General features: G+C 35.4%; 1 protein-coding gene across 2 annotated transcripts in view; it reads right to left on the bottom strand.

The window, feature by feature from the left end:
- TLL1 (tolloid like 1) overlaps window positions 1–19,113 on the bottom strand; it is a 239,333-nt gene that overhangs the window by 23,804 nt on the left and 196,416 nt on the right. For both annotated transcript variants that reach the window (XM_017525955.2, XM_037737571.1), the window contains 3 exons: window positions 17,965–18,090; window positions 14,960–15,087; window positions 677–890 (listed from right to left, as the gene is read on the bottom strand). In XM_017525955.2, the coding sequence (XP_017381444.1) occupies window positions 677–890; window positions 14,960–15,087; window positions 17,965–18,090 (468 nt within the window). The remainder of the gene's footprint in view (window positions 1–676; window positions 891–14,959; window positions 15,088–17,964; window positions 18,091–19,113) is intronic.

The raw sequence follows: 19,113 nt of genomic DNA on the forward strand, positions 1-19,113 counted from the left end.
GGGGTGGGGAGCTGGGGAGAGATAGCAAGGGCAGAGATGCCAGATGTAGGTGATGGGAAGGAAGGCAGCAAATCACACTGCCATGTGTGTACCTATGCAACAATCTTGCATGTTCTTCACATGTACCACCAAACCTAAAATGCAATAAAATATATAAATAGGAAAAAACAAAAAACAAAACAAAATGGCATAGAAACCCACTTCTTTGGGTTTTCATTTTTGTGTAAAGCCCCTGTGTACATAAAAATATTAATAAATTTGTGTGACTTTTCAAAAAAATATATTAATGTAAAATCTAGCTAACCAGATAGGTTATTAGATAAAACATAAATTTTTAATATCAAGCCATAGATTTCTATCTGTTAAATATAACATATAAATTAAACTGCTACATTTAATATGAAATACATTATATAAATATTGGACAGTTCTACTTAAACAAACGGCACTGATCACAAATTAGGCAAAAACTTTTGGGTTTCCCTATATGCTCAACAACTGCAAAGATCTTTAAGTAGGATGCTGTGTGGTTCTGCAAATATTTCACACAGTGCTTCAGTGAAATTTCACTTTCTATGTTTGGAGATTTATTTGCAATTCTATTATTGAACCAAATTCTCCAGAAGAGAAACCTGGATCTTGGCCAAAAAGAGAAGCATGACTCTAAGTTGCTGACCTGTAGAATGCGTGGCTTGAAAGCCTTTTCTTTGAACAGATGCATCAGAAACAAACCGAACAAACATTTTATTTCCAGTAGCCACAAGGGGTTCCGGTATGTTGTTTCCACATAGTCGTCCAAGAATTGGTGACTTTTCTGTTTCTCCATCAAATACTTCTAAGTGGTCATAAGCACATTCTTGATGCTGCTCAATCTCAAATTCACTAAAGGCCTATTTTAAAAAGAAGAAATAAAAAATTTGTAAAAACGCAAATCACTCAAAATGGAATAATTTTGGGGAGAGAAATACATATCAATAAATATGTTCAGGGCATGCTAATAATTTAATACATTTAGAGTATTATTGAGAAAGGTGTGAAATCAATAGAATATGTAATATCTGAAAAGATATAATGAGGAAAACAATGTAATAACTTCATATGAAATTCTGCCAGTTGGCTATTACAACCACGTCTACTATTGAAATTCAGTCTCAGATTTTAAACAGATGTTAACAAAATTGTATTTTATTCTGAATTTCATCCAAAGAATTCATCAGAAAATTCCAACCAATCATATTATAAGATTGGTTCCTTCTGGGTTTGATGATCATAAAACCCATCGAACATCATCCTATCCTTGGGCACTTAAACTAAAGAAAATTTGATAAAGTATCATTATATTTTTACAAAACTTAAATGCAACAAATCTTCAAAGAACTTTCAGTAAATATTTATTTAGTTCTTACAAACTGTATCAGTAGCAAACACTCATAATACTTTAGGCTAGATATTTTTAATTTACTTTTTATATAGATAGTACATTTATTTTACTATTGGACATCTTGGAGAGTTTGAATGCTTTGCTGTTGTTTATGACATTTAAAAACCATTCTAATTTACTTGTGTTGTTATTTTCATCTGTGTGACTTAGCAAATTTAAAATAAGTAATAATTACCAGTATAACACACTAAAGATCACAAATGAAAGTTTAATTGAGATGGACTAAAAATAGCATTGTCCAAACTATTAATAATTACATACATTGCAGGCTATTTGTCATTGCCAAAGGCTTTTTCCTTTCCCCAGAAAAACCATCACGCATTGAAAAAATAAAGCCATTGCTCTTACTTAAGTCTATAGAATGAAACTAAAATATTATAAAGAAAATAAACCTGAAAAAGTATGAAATATGTTTCAAACATTGTTAATTTGCTATAAGCCCTCCAACAAAATATTGGCTCATAAACTTTTAATATACATATTTTCTTTGATACAATTTTACTGAAGTGATCGTAATGTTCAGTCTAATTGAAGACATACAATAAAAAAGACTAAAAATTGTTCTATCTCAGTGTAGACCCATTATGTATTCCATGCCAAACTACATCACCTATTATTACTTCTGACTTTGGAGGAGTAAGGAAAGAAATGAAAAAAGCAATTCATATTAACTAGGAAGTAGGAGAAATGAATGGAGTTACTTAAAGAAAGAAAAGGGAAGAAAAAAAGCTAATCTCTCTTTTGCCTCTTTCCACTGCACTCTACTTAAAAAGTAGAAATAAAAAATGTTATAACCAATAAGCCTTAGAGTAATTGTTTGTTATAACCATTATGGGTGAAAAGGAATGCTTGCTTCATTTGACCAAAGACACTGCCTAGGACAAAAAGACTGAGCATATGAATCTCACTGTGCAAAGAATCTCACTGGAAACAGAAGACAGTGTGGGGAAATACAGTGAACAAGGAGACATCAATAGAGTTTATTTATTCTGAAGCACAGCATGCAAAGCAGGTGATAACTGAAGGAATTTGTCACTTGTTAATCTCTGTAACCCAGTGAGGTATATACACACTACAAGGGATTTATGTCTGCATAAATCTGTCAATGTATTTACCCAAAAACCTAGCTGATGTTTATGGCCAACCTCAAGTATGAAAATTCTACAGACAATGCCTACTAAATCTCATTTTCTGTCTCTCGTGAGGTAGCAGTCGGCTTTTATTACCATTGTGTACATACATACATTCCTAACATCAGTTTGTAATCAATAAGAAACTACTATGAGAAAATTGACTTAACTGTACCTAGAGTTATGTATTAAATATGAGATCAAGCTACTTAATTATAAAGCTAATGTTATTTCAAGAGGAAAAACATTGGTTTGGGAAAAGAATATCTGAAAAACAATGTATGCTGAGAATTATCACTTTTGATTGTGATTTAAAGTCATTAATCTGTAAATACAAAGAGCAAAGAACCAGGGAAACCTACTGTGTAGAAGAGAGTATTTTAAGAAAGATGGAGGAATGGCATTCTAAAGTATTTGCTATAAGCAGTAGCTAAAGCTGGGATCAAAATTTACAGACCACACATGTTCAGTCCATTGATTGGTCCATTGAAGACTGAATGAATGAGATAAATAGGTGACTATTTTTTTTCCTAATTAAATCCAGGATGTCTTGTCTAAATCATAACATTTGTTTAACAGAAGGGAGCAACACCACACAAAGTGGGATTGAGTTGGTGGGTCGGGGGCCATACTGAAATCTGGTCTGGAGCCAACTGGCTACAGCTCTTTATCAAATCACTAATGGAATTAGACTGAGTCTGTAAGAGTCAAATTAGTCAAAGGTTTCTAGCTGACATACACTCTAGTGATGCAAACAACTCTCATTTATTAAAATATTAATAAATTTTCTTCCTGGAATAGGTAGCAACTTGTTAGATCAAATGTAAAGGCTGGGTGGTCCTTTTCCGGAAGTCAGCCTGAACCGAAAGCTCCACCACACACAAGCAAAGGTGTGACTAATTCACGTGTGGAGACCTCGGAAATCTCCCTTTTGTAGACTTGTAGAGATACCCACATAGAGAACCTTCCATACACAGTGACTTTTTACATCAACAGAAAATATTTCTAGGCCACAGAAATGTATTATGGAAACTCTTTGGAAAGAACAAACCTCTGAAATATATTTCAGAGTTCACAATGATAAGGTGTAATATGCCATTTATTACTTTATTCTACAACACAAGCTGAACTATGAATCTCAATATCTCAATAATACAGAATGTGCACATTTCCAGCCACCAGGAACCAATGCCACAGAAATGTCCCCAGAAGACACTTAAGTTCCCAAAAAGTTCCGTAAGTTCACAGTGGAGACACAATAGCCAGCAAGGAAGAATGTGTAAAGCTGTAAGGAACTCTGATTTCCACTAAAACACTACCTTCCATTGGTAGACTTAAATATTTTTCTTAAGTGTTTAAGACTTTATAAGTATTTGGGTATTAAATAATTTAAAACATACTCATTCCATGATTATATTTCTGTAATTTTAGGGTTAATAATCTAGGTTTTAGAAAGGCCAAAAAAACAAGTGAATAACCATGGGCCCTAGTCATAAATCCTAATGCATTTCCCACAAGGCAAGCAAGCTAAGAGATTAAGGAGTCCAATTCGAAAGAAATAAAATTGAACTCTCGTTGTAGGCTGTAGAAATAATAACTTTGTTCCTGGAACACCCAAGCAAGCCTAATCTACCTGGCTGGCCCCTGGCCACGCTTCCAGATGCTGTTCACTCATATGAACATCTGTAGAGGTTCTTTTATTGAAAATACTGGCAATCACTAAAGAATGAGTCCTTACAGAGTAACTGAATATATTCACAAAGGACAAGATAATAAAATGATAGCACTTATTGCAGAAATAAAATTTAGCAAGGGTGAACATTTAAACTAAAAGTATTAAAGAGACTGATGCAACTTGAACAACTGTAAGAAAAGCTTTCGAGATTCCTAGTCCAGCTATCTTTCACCTTTTCCTGTTTTTGGTAAAAACTGTCATTTGGTTTCCCACAAAATATTTGAAGGATTAGAGGCCACTGGGAAAATAGTAGTGTGGAAATACAACCTCAGTCTCCTGATTCAAAAGAACCTTTCTTCTCCGTGAGTCCTCTATAACTGTGATCAAATATATTTTTACAGATTTATGATGGATAATTATATAACAGTTGTAGATGTTTTTGTTTTTTAAATATTCCATATATGAAGCTAAAATTTGTAACTATATGTCATTTAGCAAAACTCAAGGATATGATAAATCAACTAAAAATGATATAAGCACATTAGCTTATTGCAGTATGCTCCAACGCCTAGAAATTTGTTTGTTGGTATTTTGTTTTGAACGAACATTAATTCAAAATATAAAAAACGCACCCAAAATTTTAATGATCAGTTGAGTCTTTCAGAACCAAGACAGGATAAAAACAGGGATAATATATACTTGTACTTATACATTTAGAATTTTGTCCCTTTTCTAGCAAGAAGACTTTTTTCCCCCAAGCATCTTTTGACTGCAATTTCTTTGTACTTTAAAGCTGTAATCATGCAGTCAGTATCCCATGAGTAAATAAACACATACATGCATAATAAAAACAAAGCAAATATGTTTTTTGTGTGTATCTGCTGTTGCACATTGCCAAACTTTTAATGTTTTAAAACAATACAAATTTATTCTTCTATAGCTGTGGAGGTCAGTAGACTAAATTGGAAAGGCAAGGCTATGTTGTTTCTAGTCTAATTCTCCTCCCCTTGAATTCTGGCCAGCCTTAGTGATTTGCTTTACCAATAGAATGTTCTGAAGTAATGTTCACGGGTTTCTGAGGCTTCAATGGCCTCTTGGGACACTTTGGAGATCCAGGACTAACAAGAGTCTGGTTCCTTTCTGGTTCCTTTGAGACCACCATGCTGCAATGGTCATGTATAGGTGCTATGGTTGTTCCAGCTAAGTCAGCCTTTTAGCCCTCCCCATCAAGGTGACAGACATACAACTGCAGCCATCTTGACCCTTCAGATACGACCCCAGGTGAATCAATCAATATCACAATAACAGAAAAATTACCAGCAAAGTACTACTTAAATACTGATGCCACTCCCTCAAACCATGAGATATAACAGTACTTCTTTTAAGCCTTGAGGTTTTGGGATAGTTTGCTATGCAGCAGTAGATAACCAGAACAGTGCATAAAAGATATTAACTATATTATAATGCCTAAGTCTCAATGTGAATCTAAAATAAACTGATTTTGATAGTTCAGCTTTCATACTAATGTACAATAATGCATATTAGATTTAGATAATCATACTGTAAACAGAATATACATATGGTGAATGAACACCATGCACACAAATGCTCCTATCTCATGAGGGCACACAGGAATTTTATTGCAATTCCTATTATCTATAACTGCTAGATTATCTAAATATTTTTTGTGATTATAGTCTTATAACCCAAATTAACCAAAATAATTGTTTTTCACTGTGTTTCAGGCACAGCGAAAGAAGGCTTGTTTATACCTATCATCCGCTACCTGCATGTCATTCAACAAACCATATATCAAGTTACAGTACAATTTGGATTAGAAAGTATAGGCCTTCAAAATTCATAAACTAGAATTAAAAAAATAGTCTCATAAAATTGTGTTCACTGACAATTTTCTTTTCTTGGTTTTAGTTTGAATAGAGAATATATAGAAATGTTGTCTTATCTTGATCTCAAAACCAGACAATTACCCAACAACAACAAAAAACCTGAAGACCAATATTACTAATGAACATAAATGAAATGCCTTCGACAAAATACAACCAAAGTGAATTCAACAGCACATGGAAAAGATCATTCACTCTTATAAAGTGGGATTCTTTTCAAGGATGCAAGGATGGTTCAACATATGCAGATCTATAAATGTGATGCATGACAGTAACAGAATGAAGGACAAAAACCATCTGATCATATTAATAGAAAAAAATATTTGGCAAATTCAACATCTTTTCATGATAAAAACAATACTCTCAACAAATTAGGCATATGAAGAATATGCCACAACACAATAAAAGCTGTATATGACAAACTCACAGCTAACATCAGAATCAACTGAGAAAACCTGAAAGCTTTTCCTCTAAGATCCAAAATTAGACAAGTATGCCCACTCTCGCCACTTCTATTTAGTATAGTACTAGAGGTCCTAGACAAAGAAATTAGGCAATAGAAATAAAAGGCATCCAAATTGAAAAAAAAAAATGTAAATTATCTGTTTGCAGATAACACAATCTCATGCAGAGAAAACCCTGAAGACTCCTCCAGAAACCTATTAGAAAGTAATAAATAAATTCAGTGAAGTTGCAAGTTATAAAATAAATAGACAAAATCAGTAGCATTCACATTAACTAGCAGTAAACTATCTGAAAAAGAAATCAAGAAAACAATTCCATTTACAACAGCTAAAATAAAATACTTTGGAATAAATGTAACCCAGTAGATGGAAAACTCTACACTGAAAACAATAAAACATTGATGAAAGAAAACACAAATAGCATTTTTCACAGGAATAGAAAAGAAATACTAAAATTCATATGGAACCACAGAAAACTCTGCTTAGCCAAAGCAATCTTCAATAAAACAAAAACCGAAAAAGAGAAAACCAAAGTAAGAAAAGTTAGAAGCAATCTACTACCTGACCTCAAAATACACTGCAAAGGTATTATAACCAAAACAGCATAATACTGGCATAAAAACAGGCACATAAACCAATGAAACAGAATAGTGAGCCCAGGAATAAATCCACACATTTACAGCCAACTCTTTTTTGTCCAAGATGCCAAGAACATACAAAGGAAAGGACAGTATCCTCATATGGTGTTGAGATAACTGGATATTCACATGCAGACAAACAAAATTAGACCCATATGTCATGCCATATTGAAAAATCAACTCTAAATGAATTAAAGACTTAAATATAAGATTCAAAACCATGAAACTACTAAAGGAAAACATAGGGGAAATGTTCCATGACATTGGTCTTGGCAACGGCTTTTTGGATTTCATGCCAAAAGGAAAAACAACAAAAGCATAAATAGACAAATGAGTCTACATCAATCTTTGGTACAGGAAAGGGAGTGATCAGCAGAGTTGGAAGACAACGCACGGAATTGGAGAAAGTATTTATGAACCATTCATCTGATACCAAATGGGCTAATATCTAAAATATATAATGAACTCAACGCAATAGCAAGCAAACAAATAGACCAATTTACAGGCAAAGGACTTAAATAGACATTTCTCCAAAGAAGAGATACAAGCTGGGCACAGTGGCTCCTGCCTGTAATCCCAGCACTTTGGGAGGCCCAGATGGGAAGATCACGAGGTCAGGAGATTGAGACCATCCTGGCCAACATGGTGAAACCTCGTCACTACCAAAAATACAAAAAAAAAAAAAAAATAGCTCGGTGTGGTAGCACATGCCTGTAGTCCCAGCTACTTGGGAGACTGAAGCAGGAGAATTGCTTGAACCCAGGACACAGAGATTGCAGTGAGCCAAGATTGTGTCACTGCATTACAGCCTGGGCAACAGTGCGAGACTCTGTCTCAAAAAAAAAAGAAGAAGAGATACAAATGACCAACAGATATTTGAAAAAATGCTCAACATCACTAACCATCAAGAAAATGCTCATCAAAACCAAAATGAGATATCACCTCACACCTGCTAGAATGACTGTTATCATAAACACAAAAGATAGCAAGTGTTGGTAAAGACGTCGAGAAAAGGGAATCCTTGCACACTGTTTTGGGGAATGTCGATTAGTACAGCCATTATAGAAAGCAGTATGGAGGTTCCTCAAAAAGTTAAAAATAGAATTACCCTATGGTCCAGCAATTCCATACTGGGTATATAACCAAAAGAAATAAAATCAGAATGTAGAAGAAATGTCTGTTGCTCCCATGTTCATTGCAGCATTACTCGTAATAGCTAAGATATGGAATGAACCTAAGTGTCCATTAATCGATGAACAGATTACAAAACATGGCATACACACACACACACACACACAGACAGAGTGGAGTACTATTAAGAGCAGAGAGTTAAATTGCATTGACCAAAGGCTAGGGTGGTTGAGATGGGAAAGGGCTGGGTAGATGTTAGTCAAATAATACAAAATTTCAGTTAGATGGAAGAAATAAATTCAATAGAACCATGATACAACATAGTGTCTTATAGTTAATAACATATTAGACTCTTGACAAATGCTAAGATAGTGGATGTTAAGTGTTTTCCCCCACAAATATGATCAAAAGATGGGTAATACATTTATTAATTGGCAAAATTTAGTCATTAAACAATATACATATACTTCAATATGTCACATAGTACATGGTAAATACAAGCACTTTTATCTTTCAGTTAGAAAACATAAATTTAAAAAAGAAAAATAAATTTATTTATTTCTTATTTTCCCACCCAGCATAAGGAAAGAGGGTTATCAATTCATGAATTGTGAAGACAGCTCCATTGTATACACAGGGACCCAAATGTTTTCTTTGCCTTTCATCTCTGCCCTTGCCAATAACGAAGCCAGTTGGTAACCAAGTGTCTATCAGGAGTTCTAGGCCTAAGAAGATTAAAATATTTTATAATTTTTCAAGGTTCATTGAATCCATTTTCTAAATTTCAGTTTCGGTTGAAATTTTCCCATAAAAATCAAAACCCACTCAAAAGTGGGCGAAGGATATGAACAGACACTTTTCAAAAGAAGACATACATGAGGCCAACAAACATGAAAATACGCTCATCATCACTGGTCATTAGTGAAATGCAAATCAAAACCACATTGAGATACCATCTCATGCCAGTTAGAACGGCAATCATTAAAAAATCTGCAGACAATAGATGCTGGTGAGGATGTGGAGAAATAGGAACACTTTTGCACTGTTGGTGGGAGTGTAAATTAGTTCAACCATTGTGGAAGACAGTGTGGTGATTCCTCAAGGACCTAGAAATAGAAATTCCATTTGATCCAGCAATCCCATTACTGAGTATATACCCAAAGGATTATAAATCTTTCTATTATAAAGACACATGCACACGAATGTTCATTGCAGCAGCACTGTTTGCAATAGCCAAGACCTGGAACCAACCCAAATGCCCATCAGTGATAAACTGAACAAGGAAAATGTGGCACATATACACCATGGAATACTATGCAGCCATAAAAAACGATGACTTAGTGTACTTTGTAGGGACATGGATGAATCTGGAAACCATCATTCTCAGCAAACTGACACAGAACAGAAAATCAAACACCACATGTTCTCACTCACAGGCAGGTGTTGAACAATGGGCACAGGGAGGGGAGCATCACACGCTGGTTTCTGTTGGGGGGGCTACAGGAGGCACAGTGGAGGTTGAGGGGTTGGGGAGAGATAACATGGAGAGAAATGCCAGATATAGATGACAGAGATATGGAGGTAGCAAACCACATTGCCATTTATGTACCTATGCAGCAATTCTGCATGATCTGCACATGTACCCCAGAACCTAAAGTACAATTCAAAAAAGAAAAAGAAAAAATTAAAGTTCAGCCGGGGCATGGTGGCTCATATCTATAATCCCAGCACTTTGGGAGGTTGAGGCGGGTAGATCACAACCTTGTCTATACTAAAATACAAATATTGGCCAGGCATAGTGGCACACGCCTGTAATCCCAGCTACTTGGGAGGCTGAGGCAGGAGAATTGCTTGAACTTCGAAGTTGGAGGTTGCAGTGAGCTGAGATTGCACCACTACACTCCAGTCTGGATGACAGAGTAAGACTCCATCTCCAAAAAACAATAACAACAACAACAACAAAAACCCAACAACAATCAAAGATCCTAAAGAAATCAGGCAAAATGCTTTTATTTTACACACTGTAACATCTTGATGAAATTTCCTGTGTTATAAATGTCAAAGTATATGGGTAGGTGATTGAATGATTTGAACTGGTAGTATAAAGTATTGTTCACCAAATGTGTATTGGCTGATATCCACAATAACAGTGATTTTAGTTTTAAAGTAGATAACACTAGGTAACAGTTACATTATGTGCCGAAAGGCAATTAGGGGAAACACAAATAACTATAATGTCAAAATAGCAAAAGTCAAAAAATATAGAATCAAAATGTTACTTGGAGTTGGTGGCTAATCTGTTGTGACACACTTTCTACTAACCCTGACCCTTAAGATGATATTGAGAGTCAGGTTTTATATGAACATGATCCATGGGATAGGATGGTGGGAATCAATATTATGCTCTGAATCAGAAATTCTGGTGTGGCAGAGATATGTGTTTTCACAAGTCTTTCAGGTAATTCTGATGCATGCTAGCATTTGAGAAAACCTGGCTTACATTGTAACTACTCCCATAAAAAACACAAATTCGGTTTCCTAAAATAAAGTTTAATACTTGCATTAAGGCTCTCATTTTGCTTCTGAATATTACCTGCTTAAGAAACCAGCAGGTAGGACCATTGTTGAACAGACATGCTTTATATCCTCATTCTCAAGTCGAATATTGTCAAAAAAAAATAAATAAATAAATCCTGTAATTTGTGAAGGAACAGATTGCCCTAGAGTTAGATGGGATGTTTCAAGCCGAAAGATATATAATTCAGAATGGATTGAGTATTGCTATTTTTAAAACAGGGGTATATCAGGAGTTCCACTTCCCCTTGGATATAAAAAGCTAGAACTAGTTTTGCTTCTACCCTCACAACAAGAAATAGCCATGATGTAAAGTGTAAAAAAAAAAAAATCACAATGTTGGCTGAACATACCGAAATATGGAAATCACAAATGAACCAAGTAGTCTGAAATCTACTGAATGTCAGGTCTTTCCAAGAAAAGATGTGCTATTGGCAGACTACAACAAGAAGAGATGTTGGTATCATACAGCCAGGTGAAAAGAAAGCATTCTGATAAAATTAGTGATGGATTGGTAAAGGTCATGTGTGGATGAGGAGGAGAGGATAGAACTCATGGAAACTGCAGATACGAAGGGAGCTTGTGCACACTCGCAGGTCCTTTTCCATGGACCCCCATCTCCTGCTCATGAGAAAATTTGTGGAAAAACCAGGAGGCACATGAGTGCCTTCCTTGGTGTTTCAGGCTTGCAAGAGGAAAGTGGTCATTGCCGTGAGGGAAGTCTGAAGCCTTACTGTAATCCTTCTTCAGAAAACAAAGCCTTAAGCCTCCGAGGGAGAAGCAGAATATCCTGCCACCTCTACAACAAAGTTACAGACCTACTGGAGGCAGAGGAAAGGTCAAAACAAAACAAAATAAAACCAAAAACAAAACCTACTACCCCTAGGGGAAGTCCTGGATGCAGGATCTTATACCAGTAATACTGGAGATCTCCTACCACTAAGAGACTGAAAAGAAACTCTCTCCCATGGAACACTCATAAGATATATAGACAGAGTTTCACTGCCATGAAGAGAAGAAATAGGTCCCCTGAGAAAGCTCAACCACAAGACCTAAACATGCAGGGCCTGCCTAAGGTGGAGGCTATACTGAAATAATAAAGAACCCCTTGCCTTCACCACCAGACTATCAAGCACCAAGTAATAAGCAACTACCATCTACCACTGATGAAGAAGACAAAAAAGTGTGGAGAGGAACAATATTTGTGGTGGGGATGAACAGAGAAGGTAAGGGTGAAATAGAAGCATTGAGGAAGCACCTGTTAAATCTCAGCCTCCATCCTAAGATAAAAGAATTTGAAGCCATTGGTGCACTGAAGATAATAGAACAAGAAAACCCAATCTCAGCTTAATTCCTGGTTAGATCAACCTAACACCCTTCCTCATACGCTAATAGCCTAACACAAGAGATGCATCTGTTTCCAGACATAAAGTCTCTACTATTTTACACATAATGTCTGATTTTAATTTTAAAAAATTACATGACACACAAAAAGGCAAGGAAAATAAAAACAATGCAGCTACGAGACAAAACAATCAACAGAACAGACTCAAGCATGTGGCCCCTATGTTTATATCAAACAGAATTTAAAGGGGGGATAAATTTAACATTGATAAGTTAAAGATTCTAGTAAAGATGTAGAGAATATGCAAGAACAGATGGGAGATTTCAGCAAAGAATGGTGTTATGGATTGAATTGTGTTTTTCAAAAATTAATGTTGAAGCCCCAACCTCCAATCTGATATATTTAGGGAGGTAATTAAGGCTAAATAAAGCCATAAGAATGCAGCCCTAATCCTATAGGGCTGGTGTTCTTATAAGAAGAGTAAGAGACACTGGAGCTCTGTCTCTCTCTATGTATACACAGAGAAAATGCCATGTGAAGACACCATGAGGAGGAGGCCATATAGAAGCCAGGAAGAGAGGCCTCACCAGACACTAAGCCTCATGGCACCTTAATCTTGGACTTCTAGCCTGCAAACTATAAGAAAATAAACTTCTGTTGTTTAAGCCATAAGTCTGTGGTAATCCATTATGGCAGCCCAAACAGACTAGTACATATGGAAACTATAATAAGTGAAATGTAAATTCTAGAAATAAGGAACATGATAATAGAGACAAAGAATGCTTTCAACAAGTTCATTGGTAGATTCAAGGCAGCTGAAGAAATAATTACTGAATTTGAAGATAGGTCAATAGAAATTACTGAAACTTAAACTCAAAAAGAAGGGCAAAAAATGAACTGAACATCCAAGAGTTGAGGGATAACAGCAAACAATCTAGCCCATAAGCAATTTGAATACCAGAAGAAAGACAGTGGCACAGAATAATTATATGAAGAAATAACAATTGAGAATTCTCAAAAATTAATGACACACCCCATAATACAGATGCACTAAATTCAGAGAATTCTGAGGAGGATAAATACCAAAAAATCTCTAAACAGAAACACACACACATAAACACATACATCTGTATATATTATATTCAAATTGCTGATAAAAAAAAAACATTTTAATGGCAGCCATAGAAAAAAGGAATCATGACTTCGCATAAATAAAAATAAGATTTACAAAAGAAGGATGAAAAACTAAGTTTCAGAAAAAAATGGAGTCAAGCATTCAAGATGGAGAAAGCAAACCGTCACATACTTTATACAAAATATAAAAATAAGCTATTCAGAGAGAAAGAATATAATACCCAACAAAATTTAGATTGAAATAAATAAATGTCTTCAGTCAAATCAGTTTTTCCAACTCCTTTAGGAAAGAGCTCTCTTGAAAAAAATGTAGCCTCTATATTTCAGCCCATAAGATTCAGGGAGTTACCATACGGTCCAGGGAATTAACCTCTCAATCAGGACCTTGGACAGGACTAGAGAGCAACTAAATTCCTATAGTGCTGTCATTTCAGCATTTAATATACTTCAGCAGTGTGGCTGAAATGAACTGATGTCTCTGTCTGGGCAGTCATTTACAACTATAGAGATTGGAAGGATCTCCATACTAGGAATATGAATTTCTTGGTGACTGTCTCTGATTTTATTATAAAGCTGTATATAAATAAGGTCTTTTTATTGGCCAATAATATTCACTGAAGGAAAGAGTCAAAACAAGAAATTTAAAAATTAAGCTTATGATTGTACTGATCCAGTGAGCTACTTTGGACTGATAGCCTCACTCCTCAGATAACTTTTGTTATTAAAGTGCATGCTAGACTCTTTCCTGACCCTTGTTTGCTGGCACTGCTTTCTGCTTCTGAAAACAACGTTGCAGGAAATTGTTAACATTTCTAAATTAATTAAATTAATATTTAATTTCTTTAGATTACACTCTTCAAGCATTCTGTAGCTTATAATGAAATTTAACACTTGTTATCAGTTTATTATTTATGAGCAGGCCAGAATGCAAAATTCAAAGAATGCAGGAGAGATAAGACAAATATTATACTCATATTTGAATAACTCATGATGAATAAAATGTGTGTGAAATGTAAGGATATCAGTATCTTTGTGCAGAGGGCAATATATTATGCAAAAATAATATTCTATAAACCACAAGATAAAATTGACATTATTATGAAAAACACATGGAATTTGTGCAACCAGTAGAATATGCTATGCTGGGTTTAAGTGAATTATTATTCTATTGTTTTCTTGCAAATTTCTGATTTTTTCATTCCTTCATTTATTTTCCAAGTTTGCAAATATAATTACCAGTAATATATTAGGAAGTAAAGTCCTGTTTTGCAGCAACTTTGGTAAGGCCTTTTAAAACATCCGGAATAAGAAACTGTATAGGAGAACAATATGGCAGTCACCCTGATGTACGAAGCCAAGGATTTTAGTGCAAGTAGAAAAGCATGAGATGAAAAATCTTTTCCAGCTGCCTAATGATTCAATTCAATTAGATAATTGAATTGAATTTATTTTATTTCCAAGTGCTTGTAGTGAAAGACAAGGGCAGTCAGTTTAGTGGAAAGAAAAAGGATGTGCTCACTTACTAATTTGATTCGGTGGCCAGGAGTGGCGCTGATTTCCCACGTGCATTCTTTTCTGCTTGGGTACTTGTCTGGCCAGTTGGGACTGGTGATGAGGCCAGTTGGACTGTGGATCTTCTGTTCACACTCAGCTGCATCAATAACCATAATATCAGACAGTGTGACAGTGTAGAAATGCAGCCCAGGTTTGAGGCAGAAAGCAGCCTATTTGCCCACTGCCCTGTTTAAAGACTTTCCTGAATACCAGCTAATTATCACTCCAGTGCCAATTATCATATTCATCTGCTCTGGAAACTATGTTGCTGAGCACAATCAGACAATGTTTGTTGTCTGCCTCATATGAAATTAAGCATTTACCGTAAATCAGATAAATGCCTAAAAGAAAATGAACTTTCACTTTAAACTGATGGGTCTAGCTCAGAATTTAACAGTGCAACATATATTGACAGTAGAGAATATCAACACTGGGCGTGTGCAAAATATTTAATCCAACGTCACAAACAAACATCATTGGACTATGCCATTATCATTTATTTTTTCTATTAAAAGAAACATAATTTACAGCTAATTAACATCATTAAGGCACCTGATAAATCATGTATTTACATTTTCTCTCTCCCTTAGTTAAATATACACTTGAATACCTACATCACAATTTTAGCTTCTATAATAAATTAGCCCTAATTTCATCAAAGCAAATGGAAGCACTAAGGGAGAAATAAGTGAACAGCTGCTAGCCCTGCCCTTGAGGTGCCTCTGAACTAACTTCAAAGGATACCTCATTCAATCAGTATAATTATTTAAGAGTTTCTTTTTAACAGCCAAAATAACCTAATTTTAGACAACATCATTCCACACGGTTAATGTCAAATTTAAAAAATATTTAATATCTTCAAGCTGTGTTCTTTCTGTATAATTTATGAAGCTCTGTATCATACATTCTTGTTTAGACTGGGATTATTTGTTATGTATTGTGTATCCCATTCTAAAATACAAATTTCTTAAATTTCCTGAGCAATATATTTGGTTAAATACTTTATTCAATGGACAACAAACCTGTTATACCTTTCAGGGCCACACAGCAAGGGTAACATGCCCATTAGTTAATGTGCTTGCTGTAGTTGCTGCTGCCTGCTTTGCTGCATTCATTCATACTAGACCTTCATCTTAATTGTGCTAGGTTTCTATAGGGAGACTTACAACAGAAGATCACAATAAAGTGGAAGGTAAAATGCAGTTCCTGTCTAATAATCTACAATTATGGCAGCAAGACAACAGCCTTAAAAGTTTGGATCAAGTCATGACAAGGGCTTTCTAAATTCCATTGTTTCTGTCTCTGCCTCGCCATGTGAAATGTAAACCGGGCAGGATGTGGCAATTACACTGAGACTAGGTTGAGAGGCTCGTTGCTAAACTGTACAAGGAGCATGTACTATAGTGAAGGTAAAACATGATCTGACCACTTTCCTGGCAATAAGACAAGTTTGTTGTGGTGTGTCTGGATGCTGTTTTATCTATAATGAAGTTTTCTATATCATTTATGTAATGAACAGAGACATATTTGCTACCCGCGATCCACAGGATAGATGTATAATCTATAAAAGCTGTCTTCTTTTTTTCTCTGCATTACCTTCAATGTCTACAAAACAAAAACCTGGGCCAACTGCAGTGGCTTATGCCTGCAGTCCTAGCACTTTGGGAGGCTGAGGTGGGTGGATTGCTTGAGCTCACGAGTTAAGAGACCAGCCTGGGCAACATGGGGAAAACCCATCTCTACAAAAAATACAAAAAATCAGCCAGGCGTGGTGGTGTGCACCTGTAGTCCCAGCTACTCAGGAGGCCAAGGTGGAAGAATTGCTTAAGTCTGGGAGATCGAGGCTACAATGAGCTGAGATCACCCCACTGCACCCCAGCCTGGGTGACAGAGGGAGACCCTGTTTCAAAATTAAAAAAATAAAACAACACACACACACACACACACACAAACCTGGGCCTATTTCCTAACCTATTGATTTAATAGCATATCGTATCTTACCAAGTTACAGATATTATGCTTTCACATGAAAGTAGAGAAAGAAAAATTTCTGTTTGTACAGGATTCTGCACAGTGTCATTAACTCAATGAAAAAAAAAAAAAACCTGACAGGTGACCATATTTGAAAGGAGCTGAACAGAACAAGGGTCAACTGAAGATATTCTCTATGATTCCAGTGTTTTCACACACAAAAAAATGTTATCTAACTGTGGTTAGAGTCAGGTACCTTCCAATGTACATATGACTACGTTTATAAAATTTGCCTTCGTAATTCTCTTCTCAAAACAAGCATAAATCCAATTTAGGTAGAAAATTCGGGAACAGACTCTCAAAGGAAGAAATAAGAGCTGAATAACTAATTATTGTTCCCATTTAGCTCATAGTTGCTAAGGGGATTAATATTATTGGTTTATAAGCATTTTGAATTTTGTAAGGCCTCGAGGACACTCGGATAGGGTATTATTATGCTACTATTAAGCTTTTCTGGACCAAAACCATGACTTAAAACTTTAAATGACACAGTGTCTACCATTTTCAAATGTCTTCCCTGTGGTAGGCATTTGAATTTGATACTCCTGGTATTTAAAGGCGCATCACTTATGTAGCACATACACAAAATATACAAGATATTTTTGGGAGGAATATTACACCAAATGCAAAACATTTAGCAGAAGTTAAGTTTAAATATGCATTGTGTCATAAGGTCCATTCCACAAAGACCTGGGGAGAATGTGGTGCTTTTCTGGCTACCAGATGATATTCTAGCAGCTACTCTAATGCCACCTATGTGCGAAGTCCAGATCCAGTAATTTGCCTTGGATCTTTGAACATTACACAGAATTTCATTTTTTGACATTTAGATAGCCCAGTGTGATATCACTCATTGAAATGATTAACTTTACTTGGAGCAGTGCTTTAACAAAACCACATGAAATTCTACATGTTGTCAAGAAAAATGTATTCCTTTCCGTACCTTCCTTGCAATCATGTTTATTTTCATGCAGCACAAATCCACTACGGCATTGACACATGTAACTTCCCATCGTGTTGACACATTCGTGCTGACATCCACCATTATCCTTAGAGCATTCATCTTTGTCTAGCAAAGAGATAAATTCCATAGTTTACTAAGTAACTTTAAAAACAAAGAATATCAAAGAGAGCCATTTAGCTAAGGTTAACATTGCCAAAGGGTAAACTAAGTCATGGTTTCTTCTGTTCCCAGTATAAAACAAACAAAAATGTATGATCTCTTAGTTTTACCCTTTCCTTGTTTAGCTTGAAGGCTTGTACCATGAATCAAGTTTCCAAGACCTCTTTTATTCCTATACTGGAGTTAAAGTTTTGGGTAGGAGAAAGAGGGAATCAATAAATCTTTTTTCAAATTAACCCTAAACATTTGTTGCCAATATTTAAAAATAAAATAAACATTGTGCATAGTTTGAATAGAGACAAGAAATAGCATTTAAGTAGAGGGATATCTTTCACTATATTAACCACGGTATGCAGACAGAGGCTAAACAAGTTTCCAAGATTTGTGTGTAATCACTTTAAAAAATCACTCAGTATAATTACTGTAGTTGATTTTTCCCCATTAACTCTGCAGTTATACTTAGCATTAATGAATCTGGGCACTTCATAGCACTCCAAGGCAGAAAAAGGCATAATTAGACTATTCTCAAGAAGAAATGAAAGTTATGTATTTTAAACAAATCTACTCTGGCAGAGAAGTTTATTAAAAGTTATCCCCTAAAAGGGCTTTTAGTGTGCTAAAAGTAAAGTAAAGATTAGACTAGGAAATATGAGCCTCATGAAATAGCCAAAAAAATTCACTACAGGAAAAAAAGCCAAACTAGATTAACAGGCAGTCAATTTGGTGAGGCATCAACCATCACTCTATGTCACTCAACTGTCATTCCATAGTTGGCTTGTCCATTAATGTCAAAACTGGCAGATTGCTCCTGACACAGATGCATGAGGGCACATCACTCAGACTTTCATCACTCCCACACATAGAGAACAAAAAGGACATGTTATAGTCATATGAGAAGTTAGGCTGAATTCAAATTGTACACTCTCCGCTGATTTTTCTAATGAGCACTAGCAAGTTCTTGGTGGCATA

This window comes from Cebus imitator, unplaced genomic scaffold (genome assembly GCF_001604975.1).
Source record: "Cebus imitator isolate Cc_AM_T3 unplaced genomic scaffold, Cebus_imitator-1.0 Scaffold40, whole genome shotgun sequence".
NCBI classification, from domain to species: Eukaryota; Metazoa; Chordata; class Mammalia; order Primates; family Cebidae; genus Cebus; species Cebus imitator.